The sequence below is a fragment of the Somniosus microcephalus genome, chromosome 15, assembly GCF_052327205.1.
Source record: "Somniosus microcephalus isolate GS21.2 chromosome 15, FLI_Smic_1.0, whole genome shotgun sequence".
NCBI lineage: Eukaryota > Metazoa > Chordata > Chondrichthyes > Squaliformes > Somniosidae > Somniosus > Somniosus microcephalus.
The window spans coordinates 68,364,746-68,386,017 of NC_141001.1; the positions used below are offsets into that span (position 1 = coordinate 68,364,746).

The following is a 21,272-nucleotide window of genomic DNA, read 5'->3' on the forward strand; positions in this document are numbered from 1 at the left end:
TTGGAAAAGGAGTTGGATTACCAACACAGCAGATGGCCAATAGAAAGTAGGACAAGGAAAGCCATACATATGTTATAGTATGAGGTTAAAGCTCTGACCCAATCTAAAATGGTCCACCTAGTTTTCCTTCATAAAACAGTACCGATGACCCCTGATAAATCCTGGCGAGGAGCCACATTAATACATATGTTGAGGGTATGGTTCCAGTGAAGAGTACATTGGATAAATACTCCAGTACATGAGATCTAGTATGGAAGACAATGAAGCAGAGTCTGATACACACTAGATGTTCAAGGGAATTGGTTAGACATCTGGGTTGGTTTCACAATCTGAATGAGAAAACATAAAACAGAAGTAATACCAGCAGAATGCAAGGATTTCCAAAGAGGTTATCCCAAGGAAGCACACCTTAATTCAATATGGAGTGTCAGGATAAATACATAAATAAAGGGTTTCCAAAACAATAAGAGGGGTGAAATTATATGATGATTGTATGTGCAAAATGAAAAATCCAATAAAAGTGTTAATTGCAAACACTTTTTTCTCTGCCTTTTCTTCTCTTACTCCTCTTCTGAAGGTGGTGACGTGCTGGAAGTTATGGTTTCATGGATATTAAGAAGTTTCCAGTACCTCATACAAGTAGATATCATGTGTGTGTTAGGCTACGTAGTGACTGTTGGTAGGCAATTCAATTATTGGTGTAGGGGGTTGGGGAGGTGGGAGAAAGATAATCCTCATCAAGTCTGATTCTGTCACCACACATGTGCACACTCTGGAAGGGGTCACAAAACAGCTGTCTGAGAGAGAACTCTGGCTAATCTTTGCCCTCACTAGTCCAGGGACACAGATGCCAACAGCAGTACCCCACCACTGACTGAGAATAGGAAACAACGTATCTTGGATTGTAAATGTAACCTTCCTGTTCCCAAAGGCCCAGTAAGACACTACAGAGCACATTTACGAACTGAACCATGAGGAATTATTTCTACCATTATTTTTCTGTTTTATCGTTCACATTTGTTGTGGCCTGTGTACGACAGACGTGCCAACTCATTTTTGGTTTAAAGACAGCTACTTTGTGTATGCCATTCGGAAGAACAAGCCTAGCTCCATATGCAACATGTTCCCGCAAAGGTCAAGGGTGGGACCAACAAGCCCAGGGAACCTTGGATGTCAAGAGATGTACGAGAATGGATCAGGAAAAAAAGGGGGGCTTTTGGCAGATACAAAGGACTAAAGACAGAGGAAGCCCTAGAGGAGTATAAAAAGTGCAGGGGGATACTTAAAAAAGAAATTAGGAGAGCGAGGAGGGGCCATGAAATAACACTGGCGAGCAAAATAAAGGAAAATCCTAAGGTGTTTTATAAGTATATTAAGGGCAAGAGGATAACTAGGGAAAGAGTAGGGCCCATTAGGGACCAAAGTGGCAAACTGTGTGTAGAGCCAGAGGATGTAGGTGGGGTTTTAAATGAATTTTTTGCATCTGTGTTCACTATGGAGAAGGACGATGTGGACATAGAAATCGGGCAGGGGGACTGTGATATACTTGAACATACAGGTAGACTACCTTTTATCCGAACTTCCGAAAACCGAAACCCTCTAAAAACCGAAGGTTTTTTCGTTCAGCGTAAGTCGTGCGCACGACCCCGACCCCCGCCGACGACCCCCCGCGGACCCCTGTCGACCCCGACCCCTGCCGACCCCCCCGCGGACCCCGACTCCCGCCGACCCCCCCCCGACCCCGACTCCCGCCGACCCCGACTCCCGCCGACCCCCCCGCCGACCCCGCCGCGGACACCCGCCGACCCCCCCGCCGACCCTGACCCCCGCCGACCCACCCCCGACAAATTTCCCAGTCTTATAAAATACCTTCCGAAATCCAAAATTTTCCGAAAACCGAAACACGGCTGGTCCCGAGGTTTTCGGATAAAGGATAGTCTACCTGTATTAGCATCGAGAGGGAGGAGGTACTAGCGGTTTTAGCAGGCTTAAAAGTGGATAAATCCCCAGGCCCGGGTGAGATGTATCCCAGGCTACTATGTGAGGCAAAGGAGGAGATTGCAGGGGCTCTGACACAAATTTTCAGAACCTCTCTGGCCACAGGGGGTGTGCCAAAGGACTGGAGAACAGCTAACGTAGTACCATTATTCAAGAAGGGTAGTAGGGATAAACCAGGGAATTACAGGCCAGTGAGCCTAACATCAGTGGTAGGGAAATTATTGGAAAAAATTCTGAGGGACAGAATTGGTCTCCACTTGGAAAGGCAGGGATTAATTAGGGATAGCCAGCATGGCTTTGTCAAGGGAAGATCATGTCTGACCAATTTAATTGAATTTTTCGAGAGGGTGACTAGGTGTGTGGATGAGGGTAGTGCAGTAGATGTGGTTTACATGGATTTCAGTAAGGCTTTTGATAAAGTCCCGCATAGGAGACTGGTCAGGAAGGTAAGAGCCCATGGGATCCAGGGTGCCTTGGCCCATTGGATCCAAAACTGGCTTAGCGGCAGAAGGCAGAGGGTGATGGTGGAAGGTTGTTTTTGTGACTGGAAGCCTGTATCCAGTGGGGTACCGCAGGGATCGGTGCTGGGTCCCTTACTGTTTGTGGTCTACATTAATGATTTGGATGTGAATGTAAAAGGTATGATCAGTAAGTTCGCAGATGAGACAAAAATTGGTGGGGTGGTAAATAGCGAGGCAGGAAGCCTCAGGCTACAGGACGATATAGATGGGTTGGTCAGATGGGCGGAACAGTGGCAAATGGAATTTAACCCTGAAAAGTGTGAGGTGATGCATTTTGGACGGACTAACAAGGCAAGGGAATACACAATGAATGGTAAGACCCTAGGAAAGACAGAGGATCAGAGGGACCTTGGTGTGCATGTACATAGATCCCTGAAGGCAGCAGAACAGGTGGATAAGGTGATTAAAAAGGCATATGGGATACTTGTCTTCATTAGCCGAGGCATAGAATATAAGAGCAGGGAGATTATGATGGAGCTGTACAAAACGCTGGTAAGGCCACAGCTGGAGTACTGTGTGCAGTTCTGGTCGCCACACTATAGGAAGGATGTGATTGTTTTGGAGAGGGTGCAGAGGAGATTTACCAGGATGTTACCTGGGCTGGAGCGCTTCAGCTATGAAGAAGGACTGGACAAGCTGGGGTTGTTTTCCTTGGAGCAGAGAAGGCTGAGGGGGGACCTGATTGAGGTATACAAAATTATGAGGGGCACAGATAGGGTGGATAGAAAGGAACTTTTCCCCTTAGTAGAGGGGTCAATAACAAGGGGGCATAGATTCAAGGTAAGGGGCAGGAGGTTTAGAGGGGATTTGAGGAAAAAAATTTCACCCAGAGGGTGGTTGGAATCTGGAACTCACTGCCTGAAAGGGTGGTAGAGGCAGGAACCCTCACAACATTCAAGAAGCATTTGGATGAGCACTTGAAATGCCATAGCATACAAGGCTATGGACCAAATGCTGGAAAATGGGATTAGATTAGATAGGGCTTGATGGCCGGCGCGGACGCGATGGGCCGAAGGGCCTCTTTCTGTGCTGTATAACTCTATGGTTAAATGGGTTGGCATCCATGTCCATCTTGTTGATCACAAATATGATGCAAAGCAATTCCACAATGTTGACAGTTCTGATACTGTTACAGTGACACTATAATGGTTTGAGTGCAACATGGATTTACAAAAGGTAAATCGTGCTTGACTAAACAACTGGAATTTTTTGAGGATGTAACTGGTAGAATAGATAAGGGAGAACCAGTGGATGTGGTGTATTTGGACTTTCAGAAGGCTTTCGATAAGGTCCCGCATAAGAGATTAGCGTGTAAAGTTAAAGCACATGGGATTGGGGGTAAGGTACTGACTTGGATAGAGAACTGGTTGGCAGACAGGAAGCAAAGAGTTGGAATAAACGGGTCTTTTTCCGAGTGGCAGGCAGTGACTAGTGGGGTACCGCAGGGATTGGTGCTTGGACCCCAGCTATTCACAATATATATTAATGATCTAGACGAGGGAATTAGATGTAATATCTCCAAGTTTGCAGACGACACAAAGCTGGGTGGGCATTTGTGCTGTGAGGAGAAACTCCAGTATGATTTGGACAGGTTGGGTGATTGGGCAGATGCAGTATAATGTGGATAAATGTGAGGTTATCCACTTTGGTGGCAAAAATAGGAAGGCAGATTATCTGAATGGCAATAGATTGGGAGAAGGGGAAGTGCAATGAGACCTGGGCGTCCTTGTGCACCAGTCGCTGAAGGTAAGCATGCAGGTGCAGCAGGCGGTTAAGAAGGCAAATGGTATGTTGGCCTTCATAGCGAGAGGATTCGAGTACAGGAGCAAGGATGTCTTGCTGCAGTTGTATAGGGCCTTGGTGAGACCATACCTTGAGTATTGTGTGCAGTTTTGGTCACCTTATCTGAGGAAGGATGTTCTTGCCATGGAGTGCACCGAAGATTCACCAGACTGATACCTGGGATAGCAGGAATGACGTATGAGGAGAGATTGGGTCGACTGGGCTTATATTTGCTGGAGTTTAAAAGAATGAGAGGGGATCTCATTGAAACATAAAATTCTAACAGGACTAGACAGACTAGATGCAGGAAGGATGTTCCTGATGGCGGGGGAGTCCAGAACCAGGGGTCACAGTCTAAAGATAAGGGCTAAGCCATTTAGGACAGAGATGAGGAGGAATTTCTTCACCCAGAGAGTGGTGAACTTGTGGAATTTTCTACCACAAAAGGCAGTTGAGGCCAATTCATTAAATATATTCAAGAAAGAGTTGGATATATTTCTTAAGGCTAAAGGGATCAAGGGATATGGGGAGAAGGCAGGGAGAGGGTACTGAATTTGGATGATCAGCCATGATCTCATTGAATGGCGGAGCAGACTCGAGGGGCCGAATGGCCTACTCCTGATCCTATCTTCTCTGTTTCTATGAGGAGGGTGGGAGTAAAATAGGTCCACTATTATGCTGCCTCATAATCTGCTTCAGCTCATTTGAATATTCTTAGCTGCCCATGCAGCTGCGCCCAACAGGGGAATTAGAAATTCTCACCAGCGGACCCAAAAGGATAAGCACACTAAAGTATTTCTTCCTGCATACAGGGACAACTAATTATTTCATCCTTTATCAAGCTTCAGAAATAATTTTCAGAAATTTGTCAGCATTGGCCAAGGCTGGGGAGGATGCATGGGGGAGAAGGGGCAGGTGTAAATGAAGTGGAAGGAAATCCAATGGGGAGGCATAAAACAGAAGTGAAGGACTGGCAGAACACCCGACCCCATTTGATGATGGCTAAATTAGACATGCAGTTGACGTGAGTGTGAGGAGAATTTCTCAATTTGGCACTTCAGGGCACTGTCCCCAGAGGACAACAGTGTACCATTCCTGAAGCAGGTGGTTAGCAAGTTCAACACCATGTATATTAGCTGCAGGACCTGGGAACAGATGCAGAAGACAGTAGGGTTAAAGGAATGTGGCAAGGAAACACTACCCAACAGTGTGATGGATCTCATGATTGACCCAAAGTTTGCTTTCTGCAAAGTGTTGCCTGTTTCACAAGTACTCCTCACCCACACAAAGCCCTCACACAGCCTTGCAGCTTATTCTTTGCATCTCCTGCATACCCAGGAGATGCAACGTAGAACCAAAAACCTTACCACACTCTCATCTTTTGAGGCCTTAATACCTCAATCTGTTTAGAACAATCTAGCTGCATGGTACACACTCACTTACTGACACCCCCATTACATGCAGGTTGTGCACATGTCTATCACTGTGCATGTGATCCTTCAACTTCTCACCACAACATTTATGCTGGTGCAACCACATCCACATCGAGGGCACAATTCCAACCTGCAGAAAGGCCTCAGTGGTTAAGCGTAGCCGCCAAAGGCACGTCGCTGCTGACATATCCAAGGAACTCTGACGGAGTCTGTGGACCTACCCACATGGATGCCCAACTCAAGTAATGGTAGGCCGCCTTGTAATTAATCATCTGAAAATCCTTGTTGTTTTCTAGCTCGCTGAGGGTAAAAGGAATTTCAAAAGCTGTTTCCATGCTATCCAGAGGGGACTGCTGCCTATCTCAGGAAAACTGCTTCCTCAGTGCTGCCCTAGTGCAAAACCCTGGGCTCTATGCTTTGAATTCAAATTGTGGCTCAAGGCATCTGCCCCAATTCTGCTCTCCACCCCTTGCCTGGTCCCTGCACGCACCAATGGCACACTTCAATTGAATTTCAGGTCCTACCTTTATAATATGTACTGCATATTATCTCCGTCACCTGTGGTCAAATATAAACTATTTAGCTTAAGTTGTTCTTTTTCCCCCAAAGATACTTCTGAGAGCTACCAGTTGAAACCACTCAAAAACAGTATCAATAAAATTACATTAAAAATGTAAATTTAAGAAAGAAACAACTTGCATTTATATAAGTGTCATCCATGTCCTCAGGACATCCCAAAATGCTTCACAGCCAATAAAGTACTTTTGAAGTGTAGTCACTGTTGTTATGTAGACAATGCAGCAGCCATTTTGTGGACAGCAAGGTCCCACAAACAGCAATGAGATAAATGACCAGATTATCTGTTTTTGGCGGTGTTGGTTGAGGAGTTAATGTTGACCAGGAGAAGTCCCCAGGTGTTTTTTGAATAGTACCATGGGAGCTTTAACATTACCCGAGCTGGAAAATGCGATCGAGGTTTAATGTCTGAACCGAAAAATGACACCTCCACAAATGTGGCACTTCCTCAGTACTGCATTGATGTGTCAGCTGCTTCAGGATCGGAGTACATTTATGTACTCAGATCCTGAAGCAGGGCTTGAACCCACAACTTTCTGACTCACAAAGCTCGAGCTTCACGCTCATGGCATTTAAAAGAATGGTTTTTAGGCTCTAATGAATGTTACACTTGAGATGACAATCTATCTTTATCCTTCAGAAGCTGAGAGACCTGCTGTGCATTTCCAGCATTTTAATTGTACCATATTTTATCACTATTCCATTTGTATTAGCTTGTCAAAATGCCTCACCTCCACATTCTGAAACATTACGTGCACCAGTTGACCTTTGGTTCCCTTGGCTCTCAGGGTTTGGGCAGGGCTCACACGAAAGCTGTCCTTCTTCATCCTGATATGTGCCAGCAGGACATAACACACACTTCTCCTGTTCGCCATCATAGTACGTGCCAACACTACAACTAACTAACAACAGAAATCAGAAGAAACAGTCACTGTATAGATGGAAGAGAACACGTTTTTCAGATTTGACAGGATAATCTGCACACCTCATACTGACTTGTTGAAAAGCGTAAAAATTGCTTTTATGGAGCTATGTAAAAAATGCTGAAAGATAACTACAGCAGACTGCGAGACACCAGTAAATGTAATTGCAAACAGATTTAAATCTGCTTCGCATAGAATGTCAAAAGCACATCTGACCTTTCAAGCTGATTTTGAATGTGCTTTTATCTCAATATAACATTAACGCTCAAGTTATTACATGCTGAATGTTTGTACTACAGTGATATGCTTCTACGGTTTAATTTAATTTGTATTAGTTGTGTATGAACTACTAGCATTTGGCATAGGCTTGGATAATAACATCTTATTTTAAATAACCAACCGATTAATTATTGCAGCTACACTGTAATGTGAATTAGTTGACTGCATGTTGTGGAACCCAGGTTCTTCTTGATGCTATTTACTATTCATTTCTATAGATTTATTTTCAAGTAGCCTGAACTGGTAATATTTTTAGTACTCCAAAAACTATACAGTGAAAACATATGGCAGTACATTCCCAAGAGATCCTGCAAACCTCAATACAAAGATATCAAATGCAATACATATTTTTGATGCATTATAACTTTTGCTCTAAGACATTCTACTGTATTTATGTGCCATTCCTCAAGAGAGAAAAAATAAACATAGATTTAGTATGTGTGCCCTTCACTATAACTAGCTTTTTGCATGGCTCCCAAAGAGTGTTACAAAATGTTACTTTATATTTTGTATACCACAAGTGGTCTTTTTATTCAAAGTTTTTTTTTAGATTTAGCAACGTATTTATTATAAACAAATGCATTCCTAAGATAACACATACTTCCATAAATATATCTGACTGTACTTGGGTCTAACCATTCAGATTAGTTAGCAAAAGGAATGCAGCCCTATGGGTCATCTCGTGATGATCTGAATCAGTGTACTGAACACTATACAGTTGAATTGGATTAGATTTTTCCCCCCTTGTAGCATTTCTAATATCAAAAACACTCTGAACATGACATAATTAAGATTACTGCACTTCAATGTGATTCCACATAATTAATAAGTCCAATTGAGCCAGCACATTGATGCTTATGTACTGAGCTGTGCTACAAAGTAACAGGATGTGAAATACCCATGCACCAAGTTCCTGTGATCTTTGACAAATTGTCATGCCGGAGACACCAAACATACTCAGCACTTCTTCATAAGGGTGGAGGAAAGGAAGGAAAACTAGAGGGTGAGAAACACTGGGTCATTCTCATGCAATTCATAGTTGTTGACTCAAGCGACGTTGGTAAAAGCCAAGGGGGAGGTTATCTACGTGAAAAAATGTAAAATGGGGCTAAAAAGTACATCTGCAACTTATGTTTCTACTTTCTTTTTACAAGTGGCACGTCCACTTTTCCCTCATTGTCTGTTTTCGATGCCCTGGAATGTCAGTGTAGCAAATGCATCTCATGGAATTTTGTTTAAATAACTATATTCTAAAGAAAATAGTTTATTAAATAGTTCTACCAGAGTAACAAACTGCATTAATCAATTTGGCATGTCACGGCCTTGCATGATACCATTTGATGTAATTTTCTGCTCCTCCCAGCCTATGTGGTTACTGCGCAAATGGTACAACCAAAATAATTAGCTTGTGCTGCTGATGCTAGGAGTTTGGTGTAAAGCGGACGTCAGTATTGGTATAAATTCTGTACCATGTTCTTTTTTTCCTTCATGCTTTTTCTGAAAATGTTCTTCCCTTCCCAGTATTCCTTTCTTCCTCTGCTGAAAGCATCAATCCTTGGTTATAAAAGCAGCAGGTGCACTCCAGCGTCTCACTCAACTAGTCAAACTTCATGTGTAACGTGCCTTTTAGGCCAGCAAAACATGCGAGAGCTTCATTTTAATACATTACTATGTGGTAATGACATGGGAATCAGTGCATGGAAATCAATGTGCGATTCCTCACCTTTTACATCAAAATATGCTTTGCGTTCAGTTTGTCCACAATGAACTGGCTGAGCTGACAGCAAGTTAATGCTGAAAGAGGGACCAGCTGTAATTTTATTTGGAACATATACGAGCATAGACTTTCAACGTTTGGTTTGTAAGAGTTAAATTTTTGTGTATTATTTTTGTCACTTTTTTGGGGAGACTTTTGTCTCTGATTTTTAGCAACACAATAAAAAATCTGGATATTATAATCCCAAGGGGTATTCCTCTTCCAAATAGCACAAGAAGAGAGTAAGAAAAAGATGAAAGGAGAGATGTGCATTCGGCTCAACTGCACCAGAGAGAGAGGGAATGAAAAAGAGTGAGCAAAAGAAAGAGAGAAAGAAAGTATATTTTACGCCCATCTGAAAGGTTTAACATCTCATCTGCAAGACGGCACTTCCGACAGTACGGCACTCGCTCAGTACTGCACTGCAATTTCAGCCTAGATTATGTGCTCAAGTCCCTGGAGTGGGGCTTGAACTCATGACCTTCTAACTCAGAGGTCAGAGTGCTACCACTAAGCCAAGGTTGACACTTAATTTAATTAATCTTCATATAGATTGGACAAATCAAATTGGCAAAGGTAGCCTTGAGGAAGAGTTCATAGAGTGTATTCAGGATGGTTTCTTAGAATACATTGTGGAACCAACCAGGGAGCAGGTTATTTTAGATCTGATAATGAGATAGGATTAATTAATGATCTCATAGTAAAGGATCCTCTGGGGAAGAGTGATCATAGCATGTTAGAATTTCAAATTCAGTTTGAGGGTGAGAAACTTGGGTCTCAAACTGGTGTCCTGAACCTAAATAAAGGCAATTACAAAGGTATGAAAACAGAGTTGGCTAAAGTGGACTGGGAAAATAGATTAAAGGGTAAGACGGTAGATAAGCAGTGGCAGACATTTAAGGAGCTATTTCATAACTCTCAGCAAAGATATATTCCAGTGAGAAAGAAAGACTCTAAGAGAAGAATGAACCATCCGTGGCTAACTAAGGATGGTATCAAATTGGAAACAAAGGCATACAATGATGCGAAGATTAGTGGTAGGCCAGAGAATTGGGAAATTATTAGTAACCAACAAAGGATGACTAAAGAAATAATGAGAGAGAAGATAGATTATGAGAGTGAGCTAGCAAGAAATATAAAAACAGACAGCAAGAGCTTCTACCGGTACATAAAAAGGAAGAGAGTAACTAAAGTAAACGTTGGTCCCTTAGAGACTGAAGTATTAATAATGGGAATCAGGGAAATGGCAGAGACTTTGAACAAATATGTTGCATCAGTCTTCACGGTAGAAGACATTAAAAGCATCCCAATAATAATAGATAATCAAGGGGCTATAGGGAGGGGGAAACTTAAAACAATCACCATCACTAGAGAAAAAATACTAGGCAAACTTATGGGACTAAAAGTGGACAAGTCCCCTGGACCTGATGGCCTGCATCCTAGGGTCTTAAAAGCTGCAGAGATAGTGGCTGCATTGGTCATAATCTACCAAAATTCCCTGGATTCTGGAGAGGTCCCAGCGGATTGGAAAACTGCAAATGTAACAGCCCATTCAAGAAAGGAGGGAGACAGAAAGCAGGAAACTATAGACCAGTTAGCCTAACATCTGCCATTGAGAAAATGCTGGAGTCCATTATTAAGGAAGTAGTAGCAGGAAATTTAGAACATCATAATACAGTCAAGCAGAGTCAGCATGGTTTTATGAAAGGGAAATCGTGTTTGACAAATTTGCTAGAGTGCTTTGAGGATGTAACGAGCAGGGTGAATAAAGGGGAACCAGTAGATGTAGTGTATTTGGATTTCCAGAAGGCATTCGATAAGGTGCCACATAAAAGGTTAGAGCTCATGGGGTTGGGGGTAATATATTAGCATGGATAGAGGATTGGCTAACTAACAGGAAACCGAGAGTTGGGATAAATGGGTCATTTTCAGTTTGGCAAACTAACTAGTTGGGTGCCACAGGGATCAGTGCTGGGGCCTCAGCTGTTTACAATCTATATTAATGACTTTGATGAAGGGACCGAGTGTAATGTAGCCAAATTTGCTGATGATACAAAGATAGGTGGGAAAGCAAGTTCTGAAGAGGACACAAAGAATCTGCAATGGGATAGGTTAAGTGAGTGGGCAAAAATTTGACAGATGGAGTATAATGTGGGAAAGTGCGAGGTTATACACTTTGGTAGGAAAAATAAAAAAGCAAATTATTATTTAAATGGAGGGAGACTACAAAATGCTGTGGTACAGAAGGATCTGGGGGTCCTTGTACATGAAACACAAAAAGTTAGCATGCCGGTACAGCAATAATTAGGAAGGTAAATGGAATGTTGGCCTTTATTGCACAGGGGGGTGGAGTATAAAAGTAGAGAAGTCTTACTACAACTGTACAGGGCGTTGGTGAGACCACACCTGGAGTACTGTGTACAGTTTTGGTCTCCTTATTTAAGGAGGGATATAGTTGCATTGGAGACAGTTCAGAGAAGGCTCACTAGGTTAATTCCTGAGATGAAGGGGTTGGCTTATGAAGAAAGGTTGAGCAGGTTGGGACTATATTCAGTGGAGTTTAGAAGAATGAGAGGTGGTCTTATTGAAATGTATAAGATTCTGAGGAGGCTTAACAGGATAGATGCAGAAATGATGTTCCCCTCGTGGGGGAATCTAGAACTAGGGGGCATAGTTTCAGAATAAGGGGTCGCCCATTTAAAACAGAGAGGAGGAGGAATTTCTTCTCTGAGGGTCGTGAATCTTTGGAATTCTCTACCCCAGAGAGCTGTGGAGGCTGGGTCATTGAATATATTCAAGGTGGAGATAGACAGATTTTTGAATGATAAGGAAGTCAAGGGTTATGGGGAGCGGGCAGGAAAGTGGAGTTGAGGCCAAGACCAGATCAGCCATGATCTTATTGAATGGCGGAGCAGGCTCGAGGAGCCAAATGGTCTACTCCTGCTCCTATTTCTTATGTTCTTATTATCCATCCTTACGCACCCATATGCATACAGCTGTCCACAGAGACCCTGGCACACCTAACTCTCGGTCCAATCCTTCAGTATATTGAAGCTGAACAGGACATACTCTCGAAGACTGGGACCCAAGGCCTCTATATCAGCAGTGTGAGCATTCACAAGAGATTCTTCTACAGGAAACTCTTTATTATCCGGCACCAATGGGACCGCCGTGGTGCCGGTTTATCAAAAAGTCCAGATTACAGAGAGGTATAGTTTAACAGGTACGCGAGCTCCATACACAGCAACAAATCCAGGCTTCCCTGTTGCTTAGCAACATGTGCAGGAACTCTGGCCACAGACCAAGCATCCCTGTTGCTTAGCAATAAGTGCACGAACCCCAGTTACACAGCCACAGATCCAGAAACTGCCACTAATATGAAGTAAAACTTAACTGAACCTACTCCTGAATTTTGCCGGTTAACAGAGATTTCCAGTTATTTAGGTGTCGGTAAATCGAGAGTTTCCTGTACTATGTGAAGGACCTGCATCTCCCTAAGCTCTAATTCAGATGTCACTGGAGTTCATGATAGACTGCATTTGAACGAAGTAATAATGCACATCTCCTCCATAGCCATTGCCAAACCTTCCAGAATTTTTTGACATGCTCTCTAAAAATATTCCTCATATAGCATCCTTCTTTTAAATGCTGGCCCCATGAGATCCAAATCCCCATGCTTGGGAGTTGAGGAAGGCTTTCTGACGACTATGTTTCTGGTCCTCCACTGGCACAAACAGATAATAAAATGAACTGAGGAAACATGATGTCCATGTCGCCATCTGCAGATGTTTATATTTTATACCGCTAGTATTCAGAGATTGAAAGCACCAGGAAAAACTCCTTCCAAAGAGAATGTTGATGCCTCTGACAGCATGGCCATCACTTTGCTTACTTTACAGGGTTGCCTTCAATGGTGCTCCTGTCATTGGAGGCAACCTGTAAAGTAAATGGAACATTATAATCTGGCTTCCGACCACCTGAACTGCACTAAAAATGAACTTCTCATTCCTAATCAGCGCAGACCTTTGCAAAATTATACAGAGTTTACTTTCTTATTATTCATTCTAGATAACCACTTGGAATTTCTGCCTCTGTTCTAGTTCCTCAAACAGCTGTTTGCTAAAATTTAAATCCATATTATGCAAAAACAGAATCCACTCGATGGCATGATTAAGGGTTACAAAAATGATTAAAGAACAACATTTTCTCCCCTTTTCAGCACTTCAGCCTGTCCATCTGATGATATAGACATACGTTATGGCATCACACGGACTAGGAGATGAACCAAATCAAAGAGGTCATGGTCTCACATTTTACCACTTTCTTAATAGGAATCACACCTAGACGTGTCAAGGAAAATCACAAACAGCTGATGCAGATTAATGCACACAGTGTCGTCAGAGTCACCCCATCTGAACAGTTCACACACTGAGGGCATGCTGTGTAACCATGTGTACAATGCATCAATCACAAACTAGTATGAATGCAGAACCATTTAAAATTTTAACATGGTCAATAAAAAGAATATAGATCACATTTAACTTTTATTTCCAACCAATTACAAGACTGGAAGGTTTTTGAGAGCACAGGAACTCTCAAAGAACAGACACTACTGTATTTAGAATAAGGCTGACATGATCACTACTTGATCCAATGATAAAATCTAAATAGATTGATCAAAACAGGAAATTCATTATGTATAATAATGAATGGCACATTATTACATTTAATGTTTGTGCGATTAAGTACTTAAAATATAAACATTTTCTTTGTATTAAACCACAATCTTTTGAAGGAATGAGCCATTGCATTGGTTTATCATTTAAAATGATTGCACACATCTGTACTTTATTGAATTGAACCAACATCAGAAGGCCTCTGTAGTCTATTAGTCACAGTTATTCATTCATAGATAAACAAACATGGATGAAAAACAAGCACACCAAAGGCTATTGGAGACGATTCCTTGCACATTATTAGTATCTTGGGACAAAGCTGGTACCACTCCCAAAGCTTGTAAAACAATCCGAAGCTCTGTGATGTTGTACAGCTAAATGTCAATCGACCTTATTGAAAACATACCCTAACTAAAGTTGTTTTAAATGCAGTTCCTGATGGATTGGCACATGATCTCTGATAAATCAGTTACTCGCAGCATAATATCCCAATAAAAATAGGTCGACTTAGGAAAATAAATATCTTAAAACTGAATTGTTGTATCTTGGGATTCTGTCTAGAATTACCAGTGCTGATGTCCATTATCTGTCAATACCTTAAACCATAATAAATGCAAACCACTTGATAATTATAGATTAAAACACAGACTGGAGTCTATTAACATTATCTCAGCTCATCAATGTGCTACTGTTTTGCAACATTCTCCAAAAGTGCATAACTGTATATATAACACAAACAATTGTGGCGATTTCTTCTTTTCTCTGCCTTTTCCCCGCTGGCAGACAGCTGGAGTTTGCAAGCAAACCATAATTTGGCAAAGCAGTGATATTACATCACATGATATTACAACAGTGAATTTATTGCACAGCTTCAGTTTCAGAAGTAGAGCAACTGACATGGCATATCCTGTAAACTGTTACAGTTATCAATATAACACTCATAATTTGGTGCCCCAAAGCATTGCAATTTTGTATTAAAAGTTCTGGAGGCCATGAAAATATCTGAGTGTGATACAATATCACTTACCTTAATAATGATGAATATATGATATTAAGTGACTATGTAGCTTTCAGCACCACAGCAGAAACCATTTTCCAAAATCACCAGGTCTTAACAAGAACAAAAAATATGAACTGAGAAGATTGTAGAAACCATCCCTTCCATTCATATTTCAATTGAATGTGATTAAAGTCTCTATATATCTAGAAAGCTGCATCCACCACCAGCCAACACCCCCACAATGGCTCAGTGTGCAACAACCTCACCAAGTGTGGCACTTACTGAGCCACGCAGATCAGAGGGGTCCCAAGTATGATCCTTGATCAGTGTTGAGTTAGCTGATCTCAGCTGGAGCTCTGTGGCGATGCCTCAGTTTCCACCCCCCACCCCCCAAGTTAGAGATGGAAGAAAAAAATTAGCCAAAGTTCCTGTTCTTGATCCCGACGTGACTCACGGCCTTCAGGAGTAAAGAAAAGGGGAGAAAACAATAAAAATAAAAATGACATTTGGCATGCAAAAGGTTAACTGAGCATAGCTCACCCAATGGTAACACTGAATTTGTTGAAACTTTGAACGAATTTATTATTGCTAAATATGGGAAGGGGGGGGTGAAGAGGGCGATTTTTACCCATTCCACTTGTCAGTAATGGGGTAGCTGCTCAGTTAAAAGCGCATCTGAAAACTTATTGCCCCTTCCCGCTCGATTACTGCTCACGCACTTTTTTTAAATTTTTTTAAGGTGGTCGAGGTGGCTACCAAAAGCAGGCAGGCACATCATGAATACTTGCAACTCAGGGTCCATGATGCCATTTTTAATTCGAAAAATCAGAAGTCCCGCCCAGCAGCCAACTCACTGAGTAAAACCTAGTTTCAGAGGGCCATTGGAAGCACTATTTAAAGAACACTCAGGTGCAGGCGCTCAGATCTTGGGGATTCGTGCATTATTGTGCTTTTTGGATTTCCAAGGGATTTTTGAGCTTGGAGATTGCTTGTTTCTGATTTTTTTTTCTTTACTCACCCTGAATATGCACTCACAGCTCATCATGAGTGCCATTCTTGTTTCATTGTCTTGGATGGAGGAAGAGGAGCAGCCCCAACAACCAGCTGGAGCAGCCAGTGAGCCTGTTAGAAGACAGCAGGTGAGGGGGGGCGCTCGTAGAAGAACTTACCCAGCCCACAGGGTCTACAGGCCAAGAGTAAGTTTGCTGAATATCTCCGAGGAACAGTGCATGAGAAGGCTGCACTTCTTCCAGGCAGGTGGTCGCTGATCTCTGGAGCTTCGTGCAACAAGACCCGCTGTGCCAAGTGGCCATGCTTTGCTGGTGCCTGTGAAAGTCACCAACGAACTTCACTTTTTTTTGCTTCTGGCTCCTTCTGGGCGGTTTCAGGGGACATCCCTGCATTTCCCAGTCTGCACTGCACAACTGCACCAAGCAGGTCATCAATGCCCTACTTGCCAGGGACAACCAATGGTGAAGGAGTGGATGTGCTGACATCCTGAGCGAGGGCAACGTGTGCCGCTCCCGTGGGGCAGTGGCTCATCATTCCCACTGATCTGTGGCAGAGCGTAGGAGATGAGTGAGGCCTTGAAAGCCTGATCCATGTGGTCCACCAGTCTCTTCAAGGTGGAACACACATTGGAGCAGAGTCTGGATGGCAGGTGTTTGAGCTTCCATCAAAGCTACAAAGGCTGGTAACACAGATTCCTGGTGTGAGGGCCTGGCTGAAGCATCCTTGGAGATGGCCACACGCTCCAAGGTAGACTGCAGAGTGAGGATGCCATAAGACAAGACACCACACAAGCTGGAAGTGGACTCCTCCACATTTTCAGTCATGGTGCGGAAACTCCTTGGCAGGTCTTCCAATACCTCGTATAATTGATTGTGTGACGCATGTAGTTTTTGTCTCATTGCTGGGCTCCGGAAGTCCTCAATACTGTCCTGCTCAGCAGAGCTGGGAGACAACCTCACCCTTCAGTGAGTTGTCTCCTGGGCTGTCCCTGCCACCAATACATGCTCCTGTTTATTCGGGCTTGGTACTTCATTAAGTGCAGGCCCTTCTAACTCACTGTCTAACTCAGGCAGGGTGCCAGTCTGCATGTTGGTGCTTGAGAGGGATGGGCACGTGACAGCGCATCCTCAGGAAGATTCTCGTCCTCTGAGGTTTTTTCAGGGTCTTGCTGCAGAGAAGGACCTAGAGGAAAGAAAAAAGGGGCAAGAGTTACCATGCCACTGATAGGCTGGACAGTCGCAGATGACAGGCTTCACAATGCAGCTTGAAGTTGTCAAAGTGTTTAAATGTGCAAATTTTTGAAGTACATGAAGGGGTACAAGTAATGGGCAAACACCCAGTTCGAATAAGTTGCCAGCTTCGCCATCTCCAATGTGCATCGCTCTTGAAGGGCCACTGATTCCACAGCTTTCTGCTCCATCTGGTGAGGGTTATGATGCTGGATGGTTTCCCCCCACCCATCTTATTCTTCGCCTTTGTGTTGTGCATTGTTCTGTCCTGCAGAAAGAGACGACGCGAGTTACTGAGTGGCTACTGAAAAGGAAATTATGCATGTATGGGGCTTCTGCATGTAGTGCATATGCTGAGAGGGAGAAGAAGCAGGATGAGGAGATGTTGAATGGAAAGCAAGTGGCTGGAGTTTGAAATAAGAAAGCAGTTATGAGAGAAGTTCCTGGTTCTACAGTTGCTACCATGTGAGAACAGAATGTTGTTAGTGGCTGTTGTGAAGGTAACAAGCAAGAGGTGAGTGTTTGGAATGAGCATTAGAGGTGGTATAATGTGCCCTTGTGATTGGTGGTGAAGGATGTGATACAGGAGAGGGAGTTGTTCAGCGTGTTGGTGTGAAGGGAAGATGTTATTGAGAGAGATGAGGAAACAGAGAGCTGTACTCACCTTGCTGCTCTTGTCACTGAAGTGTTTCCTGCATTGAATCGAGGTCCTGGAAGAGATTCTCTTTAACTGACCATCTCTTCCACCTCTCTCCAGACCTGGTGTATGTAAGCCCTGGGAATCTTCTTCCTACTACTGGGAAACAGATGAACCTCCTTACCTTCATCGCTTCCACTAAGACCTCCGGGGAGACATCAGAGAACACTGCATTTGATACAAGCGAGCTCCTGGACAAAACTCAAAAGAATGGTGAAATAGCATCACCACAGAGTCCAGAAAACCCGAGTTAATTAGCATGCTGTCCGACATCCGTAATTTCCTCAGGTAGCCTTAATGCTGAACAGATTTTCTACATATTCATATGAATGAGATAGAACAGTTCATTAAGAATACTATGAGACTCTCAATATAAAAAAAAACTAACACAAAGAGAGGCCAGAATTTTGCCAGCGCTCCGAGGACGGGTTCGGGGGCAGGTCCACTGTCAAAATCAAAAGGATTGACAGCGGGTCGGTATCCTGCTGTCAACCCGCCTCCATGTCAGTTTCTGAAGTGTCGGGTCTGTCATCCCTGAACAGACCCAACACCAAGCGGCGGGTCAGCCAATTCAGATACTTAAAAGCTTGTTCAAAGGTAATTAAGCAGCATTTCCCCATGTACTTAGCATTTTACCAGCTTTTTCACGAGGTTCCCGGCGCGCGGTAATCACGTCAGGTAAGTATGTCAGGTTCTCAATGACTCTCCATTCCTCTGAATAGTTGACAGCTACAAAAGTGGTATAAAAGCTACTATTTCACAGCTGTTTACTTTCCAATGTTAGAAGCTGGAGCCTTCAGGATTTGGAAGACACTTTTCAGCTTTATGCAGTATTTAAGTGTTTGGAGTAAACTCTCTATCCACTGTCACCTCCTTGGGGCAATCTCTCGCATCATTGACAGATCGCTTCTGTCATCTCAACTTCAGCTGCCATAGAAACATAGAAGATAGGAGCAGGAGTAGGCCATTCAGCCCTTCGAGCCTGCTCCGCCATTCAATGAGATCATGGCTGATCATCCAAATTCAGTACCCTGTCCCTGCCTTCTCCCCATATCCCTTGATCCCTTTAGCCTTAATATATCCAACTCTTTCTTGAATATACTTAATGAACTGGCCTCCACCGCCCTCTGTGGCAGAGAATTCCACAGGTTCACCACTCTCTGGGTGAAGAAATTCCTCCTCATTTCAGTCCTAAATGGCTTACCCCTTATCCTTAGACTATGACCCCTGGTTCTGGACTCCCCAGCCATCAGAAACATCCTTCCTGCATCTAGTCTGTCCAGGCCTGACAGAATTTTATAGGTTTCGATGAGGTCCCCTCTCAATCTTCTAAACTCCAGTGAGTATAAGCCCAATCGACACAATCTCTCCTCATACGTCATTCCTGCCATCCCAGGTATCAGCCTGGTGAATCTTCGCTGCACTCCTTCCATGGCAAGAACGTCCTTCCTCAAGTAAGGCGACCAAAACTGCACACAATACTCAAGGTGTGGTCTCACCAAGGCCCTGTACAACTGCAGCAAGACATCCTTGTTCTTGTACTCGAACCCTCTTGCTATGAAGGCCAACATACCATTTGCCTTCTTAACCGCCTGCTGCACCTGCATGCTTACCTTCAGCGACTGGTGCACAAGAACACCCAGGTCTCTTTGCACTTCCCCTTCTCCCAATCTATTGCCATTCAAATAATAATCTGCCTTCCTGTTTTTGCCACCAAAGTGGATAACCTCACATTTATCCACATTATAGTGCATTTGCCATGTTTCTGCCCAATCACCCAACCTGTCCAAATCATTCTGGAGTTTCACGACATCCTCCTCACAGCATACCCTCCCACCCAGCTTTGTGTCGTCTGCAAATTTGGAGATATTACATCCAATTCCCTCGTCCAGATCATTAATATATATTGTGAACAGCTGGGGTCCTAGGACCGATCCTTGCGGTACCCCACTAGTCACTGCCTGCCACTCGGAAAACGACCCGTTTATTCCAACTCTTTGCTTTCTGTCCGCCAACCAGTTCTCTATCCAAGTCAATACCTTGCCCCCAATCCCATGTGCCTTAATTTTGCACGCTAATCTCTTATGTGGGACCTTATCGAAAGCCTTCTGAAAGTCCAAATACACCACATCCACTGGTTCTCCCTTATCTATTTCACCAGTTACATCCTCAAAAATTCCAGTAGATTAGTCAAGCATGATTTACCTTTTGTAAATCCATGTTGACTTTGTCCGATCCTGTCACTGCTTTCAAGTGCTCTGCTATTACATCTTTTATAATAGACTCCAGCATTTTCCCCACTACAGATGTCAGGCTTACCGGTCTATAATTCCCTGCTTTTTCTCTACCACCTTTCTTGAATAGTGGGGTAACATTAGCTATCCTCCAATCCATGGGTACCGTTCCAGAGTCTATCGAGTTCTGGAAGATGACCAGCAATGCATCTACTATCTCTAGGGCCACTTCCTTAAGTACCCTGAGATGTAGACCATCAGGCCCTGGGGATTTATCGGCCTTCAGTCCCATCAATTTTCCTAACACCATTTCCCTACAAATGCTGATTTCTTTCAGTTCCTCCCTTTCATCAGACCTTATGTTCCCCAGCATCTCTGGGAGGTTATTTGTGTCCTCCTTTGTGAAGACAGAACCAAAGTATGTATTTAGTTGGTCAGCCATTTCCTTGTTTCCCATTATAAATTCCCCTGATTCCAGCAGCATCGGTGCCCTTGAAAAATCTCAGCTTAGTTCTCACAATCCCTCCACGATCAGCCCCAACACCAACATCAGCAGGCACACCAGCAGCACCAACAACAACACCAGCCTTCTCCGCAATCACCTGATGCTGCACAGAGCATCAGCACCCGACCACATTGCTGGCCGGGAGGCCAGGGATGGCCTCACCATGGCCAGATTTACTTCACTTGCTGCTGTACACCCTGGCTGCCACATGATACGCCAGTTTGGCGCCACCCCACACCAACAACATAAAACATCCCTACAATGCCCAAGCCATTCCTTTCACACTCATCACCATTACGGGGGGTAACGTTATGTCTTACCATTCACTGCTACTCACTAAGCCACTTCCAAAGCTGTATACAAATATGTCCAAGAAGGCAGAGTGTGGAAAATAAAGATTTCAATGTTTGGCAACACATCAACAGAAACTTTACATGAACATTGGCGAAAACACCCGAGTGCTTACCATTATGTGTTGTTAGTTGGTATGACTGGACAAAGATGAGGGCGAGTGTGTGGAGTGGCTAGTGAGATGAGGATGTGATGATGTAGATAGAGAGAGGGATGGGTGGAGGTGCAAGGTAAGTTGGTGTGAATAAGGATGTGCAGGAGTAGGGTAGGAAAGGCAGAGTGATGGGGATGTGATGAGTGG

General features: G+C 43.5%; 1 protein-coding gene across 1 annotated transcript in view; it reads right to left on the reverse strand.

Annotated features, from left to right (window-relative positions):
* scube2 (signal peptide, CUB domain, EGF-like 2) overlaps positions 1–21,272 on the reverse strand; it is a 169,658-nt gene that overhangs the window by 23,860 nt on the left and 124,526 nt on the right. The window contains exon 17 of the mRNA XM_086008515.1: positions 7,042–7,212. Within this exon, the coding sequence (XP_085864641.1) occupies positions 7,042–7,212 (171 nt within the window). The remainder of the gene's footprint in view (positions 1–7,041; positions 7,213–21,272) is intronic.